We start from the raw sequence: 5397 nt of genomic DNA, 5'->3' as shown, positions 1-5397 counted from the left end.
GCGAAGGTCAAAATCCATGCTTGGAGAACCTTGTTGGGCGCAATACCTTGCTATGGTGTCCTCGCGAACCGTCATATCAGAACCAGCTCGCAATGTCCCTTATGCACATCAGATTGTGAAAGTATCAAACATGTGATGTTCCAGTGCCCGCGTGTGTTGGAAATCTGGCGAATCCTGGGGTTGTCTAGTCTTATCCAGGAAGTATGCACGATGGAAAGGGATGGGGGTGCGATACTACAAGACTTGTTGCTGTCCAAGAGTAATATCCACTCGCACATAACTGATGTTGGTAGGGGGGAACTCATCGCTACTGCTGTTTGGTACGTGTGGTGGGAGAGAAGGCAATTTACTAATGGTGAGAAAGTATATGAACCACCCAGAACAGCACATGCGATATCAGCCCTAGCTAAAAACTTCTCCCGGGCCGGGGGAAAAACGCTGAGTTTCCTCCGTCACGGTTGGAATCCACCTGGTGCTGGCCTCTAAAAACTCAATGTTGATGCCTGCTTCAATACCGACGCCGGGACAGGAAGTTCAGGGGCAGTTGTATGCAACGATAAATGCACCTTCATGGCAGCTCTGTGCAGCGACATCCCCTTTGCTGAGGATGCAGGATCGGCAGAAGATAGAGGTCTGAGAGATGGGCTTCTATTGGCGAATGAATTGGGGCTGGAACAACTTGTGGTTGAGTGTGATTGCATGGAGGTGGTGGACACTATGTGCGACGGAGGAAACTCACTTGGACCGGCTGATGCAATATATGAAGAATGTGCTTTCCTGACTAAGAATTTTAGTTTCATCCAATTTCAGTTCTGCCCTACGAAGGCCAATATGGTAGCTGATACTCTTGCTAGAAATGTTGTAACCACTCAAACTATTAAGTGGTTTGAGGAACCCCCGGGTTTCCTTGTCGATGTATTAGCAAACGATGTAACACTCCTTTCTTATGAAATATAAAGGCCATCCTGGCCTTCCCCGTTCAAAAAAAAACGTGAAGGGGTTGGCTTGGGCTGGAAATTAAGCCGGACACTAAAAAACAAGTTCTTTTTTATTTCAGCTTATTTTTCATCACAAGCTATCCATAAGCCAAAAAAGAACTGAGACTTAGTCTTCTAAAGATTTGTCAGCGCTTTGAGATGTACCAACAACATAAACATTGAGTTTCATGCCGCTGCTCGTCGAATGTTCATTTTTGTTTTGTTACTTTGTCAATTATAGATTGACTTGGTTTGACCTTCGTGTCACACACTTTTCATGGATTAATATTAAAAAACCTCCAGTTTACTCTTGTTATATAGTAGATGCAATGTTACTCTCATTTGTAGGAACAATAAGATTAAGAATTTTGGACGTGTAATTCATTTTTTACCTTTGTTGTAATTTTCTTGTCTCTACTATTTATGAATCTGCAAAATCTAATGTTCTCTTAAATATGCTAGGTATGATTGGTTAGCGGGCTACTCGGTGCTACCAATCATAATCCGCCACAACATGATAGTTGCCATGAGGAGAGTCGACGGCAGGATCCTAAATAACATCCTTGAAAGTTTATTTGTTTTGTTATGTAAGCTTGATTGTACTGCTTATTAACCTTGTTGTGTGATATATTTAATGAATCTATGTTGTAAATTATCACTACATGATGTGTAAACTGATATGTTGTATATACATACATATTCTTCTTGAGCAAAATACATACATACCTATTGTTGTATATTGTGTGAACTGGTTAGAAATACTTTCTCTTTGGGCCAAAATTGACTAAAGGATGTATTGTGTCAAAATTGGGCTGAAAGAAATGGATTGGACCAAATTTTAATTGTGTCTAAATCCATGACGAATTGTGTGACGAAAAGTAATATCGACGTAGGCAGCCACATTATCCCAACTAGTAATCGAAAAATCCAACGTGGCATAAGGCTACGACGGATTGTTCCGGCACAATGGTTTGGGCCTCAGCGGTCCTGGGGTAGATCCATGATGGCCAAGATCCGTTATGGAAGGTACGATGTCAAATTATGACGGGATGTACATGACAGATTTTAAATCCGTCATGCATGGACGTCCATGACAATTTTGCACTCATCCCCGACTTTATAAATAAAGCCATCAGACAGAGTCACAAACAGCAAACACCACGAGTTCGAACCACCATCCAAGACGAAACGCGAAGCAAAGAGTAAGATATATGGCATGCAAGCCAAACACACGGCATGCATGCCGAACAATCACTAAACTCCAAGAAAGAGACGAACAGCAATGCATGCCGGACAATCACTAAACTCCAAGAGAGAGACGAACAGCAGGCTAGCCCTCAGCCACTCCGAGATTTAGACATCAGACTCCAAGCCGATATGTGTTAGAGCTTGGGCCATGGAAAGACATTTGTAACTATGCACTCGTCAAGGAGTAAATTTGTACATGAGGATCTGTGGTTTATCTCTTGTGAACAAATCATTTGTGGCTACGGCTGTTTGAAGAAGGCCGAAATTTTTAAAAATAACCGAAATTCGGCCATCTAAGCCTTGAGCAAAAAAAATTCACAAACCGAAAAGCAAAGCTCAGGGAGACATTTGTTAACCTATGCACTCACGAAGGAGTAAATCCGTGCATGAGATTGGGTTGGGCATATGTGTTTTATCTTTTGTGAACAAATCATTTGTGGCTACGGCTGTTTGGAGAATCACTAAGAATTCTTCCTTTCAACGTGATCAAAGTTTCACTATTGCAACAAAATAAATTACCAGTATTTTTAAACAAGATACTTGTATTTATTTACTATAAGCATTCTGATTTACGTACCAACCTCTAATATAATATATATTTTTAACCGGGCTCACACCCCTTTCAATTAATTGCTCAACGAAAATATATCAACCTTTAATAGTTTAATATATATATTCTATGTATATAATGGCTTAATCCAAGCACTAGCTAAGTTCCAAGCTTAAGCGACGATGGGTTTGGGCGGCAGTTCCTTGGCGGCGAGGAAGTGCGCGAAGAGCTGCCTGGCCTGCACGGGCGTGACGGTGGGTACCATGTGGCCGGCGCCGCGGATGGTGACGAAGGTGAGGCCGTCGTAGTCCACCTGGTAGCCGCCGACCTGGTCGCTGGTGAACCACTCCCTCCACTGCTTGAGGGTCTTGAGCCCGAGCTTGCGCAGCGCCTGGCGGGTGGAGGAGACGGGCACGCGGGCGTCCGTGTCGCCGCTGTACACCCACACGCGGAGGCCGGCGTCGACCATCCTCTTGATCACCGGCAGCGTCGACGCCGGCGAGTCCTTCCAGTGCTGGAACAGCGGGTCGCTGCACGCGGTCCACGCGTAGGGGATGCTCCCGGTGGTGTTGGCGTGCAGCGCGTCCTGCACGTCGCGGCGGTTCAGGTAGTCGGCGACGTAGTTGTCCAGGCACGGGTCGTAGCTGTTGTAGCGCGGCCGCAGGGGCCTGCTGTTGTCGGACTGAGTGGCGGAGGACCGGTGGAGGCGGCGCGGCAGCTGGCCGGCCGCGCCGGCGCCGGAGGGGTTGGCGGTGCAGGCGGGGGTGTAGAGGCTGTAGATGTCGATGTGGTCGAACGCCTCGTAGAAGCCGTTCATGGCGCGGTCGCAGGCGGCGTTGGGTGGGTTCTGCCCCGACGACGAGAAGTCGCTGCTGTTGCCGGCCTGGTCGAACCTGCAGTTGGCGTTGATGGCGTCGTAGAGCTCGTCGGAGATGACGGCGTGGTCCCACGCGTAGTCCACCATGCCGCGGTTGTCCGACGCCTCGTCGATCGCCGCGTTCCCGATCTGGCAACGTATAGGACGAACAATTATAGTTTAACTAAATCGTAATTTCTTGATTCCTGTTGGAGCACTAGAAATTTGATTGCGTACCATGAATCCCTTGAAATTGATGTGCTTGCTCTTGTGCACCTTCTTGTTCTGCTCCACGATCTTCTCGGCAAGATGGGGGACGTAGTGGCCTATAAAATTCAAGAAGTTGATCAGAATTTATCTACTTACGTACATCACGAGATCATCGGTTAGGAAAGATTAATGGAGAGCTAGGAGTAATCACCGGCATAGCTCTCTCCGGCGATGTAGAAATCGTGGCCCTTGAACTGCGGGAACCTCTCGAACCAGTTGACGAGGAACGTGTAGGCATCGTTAGCTATAATTCACAAACGCATCCACCCGATCGAGTAAGTCTCAATTAATCAAAGAAAAACTAGAAAAATATGCATGCATGGGTTGAGTACGTACCAGCGAGGTCATCGCCGAACCTTTCGAGATCGGCGGTGGTGTTCGTGTAGGAGAATCCGACGCCGGCAGGCTGCTCCAAGAAAAGCAGATTTGCCTCTGCAGTTGCACACATACAGTAAATTAAGAGCTAAGATTAACTATAATCATCAATTCAATTTTGACGGATTGTGATGAATTTGTTGGAACCTTTGTTCCATGCGTGGGGGTTGAGCCTGAGCTCAGGGGTCCCATTCTGGATCAGCAGCGGGCCCAGCTCCTCCAGTGCTCCGAACCCAAGCGACGAGCATCCGGGCCCTGCATGCATGCATGCAATAATATTTGACTCTAGAACGACCAACACCAGGACTCAGATCACCGATCGAGTAGACGCTCATGGCGCGTACATACCTCCGTTGAGCCAGAGGACGAGGGGCTTGCTGCTGACGTCGTGGGTGGCCTCAAAGAACCAGTAGAAGAGGGCGCGGCCGTGGGTTTCGTTCACCGTGACGTACCCGGAGAACTGCCGGACGCCGAGCCCCGCCGGCTGCCCCGGCAGCGCCTCCACCAGGTCCGCCTCCTGCCGGTCGAACACCTTCCCGAACCCGCCGTGGTGGTGGTGGTGGTGGTGCCTCGCCGCCGCCACGGTCGTCGTGGTCGAGACCAACGCGACCGCCAGCAGGAGGACGACCGCCGCCGCCCTCGACATCGTCATGGCTACTCGACGTATACGTAGATCGAGAGCAAAGACGCTCGTGAACTGCTGCGTGGTACTCTGCCCTCGAGGCGTCTGTCCCGTGGGTATATATGTATGGCAGCAGGTTGAAGGGCTTCCGGATCGGGTTTCGAACGCGTTTGGATGGGAATCAAGTCTTAAGCGGGGAAGGAGATAGAAGACGATCTCGGCTCGTACCTGGCCGTTGCGATGCGGGGTTGATTTGTCTGGTAAGTCGTTATTAGTCCGGTACGTATCTATTACTGGTACACGTATCTGGACGGATTAAAACGCGGCCAGTCTGTTCAAAATGATCCAGCTGAGCATTTACACTTCATACACCTCTTAAACGTCCGTCTGTCCGGTTAAAAAGATTGATCGAGACGAATACCCTAAACCCTAAACGGGCTTAAAACATTTGACCTGAGCGACACCCTTCATATTCAACACGAATATGAAACAAACCCGA

General features: G+C 48.4%; 1 protein-coding gene across 1 annotated transcript; it reads right to left on the bottom strand.

The window, feature by feature from the left end:
* Positions 1 to 2836: 2836 nt before the first annotated feature.
* Positions 2837 to 4928, bottom strand: LOC123412362 (serine carboxypeptidase-like 34). Its single transcript, XM_045105312.1, has 7 exons — positions 4625 to 4928; positions 4424 to 4531; positions 4238 to 4333; positions 4053 to 4145; positions 3869 to 3957; positions 2920 to 3781; positions 2837 to 2886 (listed from the first exon to the last, which is right to left on the bottom strand). Exons 1-6 carry the CDS (start codon positions 4926 to 4928, stop codon positions 2948 to 2950), a joined length of 1524 nt encoding a protein of 507 aa, XP_044961247.1. The 3' UTR covers positions 2837 to 2886; positions 2920 to 2947.
* Between the last annotated feature and the right edge of the window lie 469 nt (positions 4929 to 5397).

Source organism: Hordeum vulgare, chromosome 7H, assembly GCF_904849725.1.
Source record: "Hordeum vulgare subsp. vulgare chromosome 7H, MorexV3_pseudomolecules_assembly, whole genome shotgun sequence".
NCBI lineage: Eukaryota > Viridiplantae > Streptophyta > Magnoliopsida > Poales > Poaceae > Hordeum > Hordeum vulgare.
Note: the sequence above shows the minus strand (reverse complement) of the source record. Positions and strands in the feature narration are given on the sequence as shown.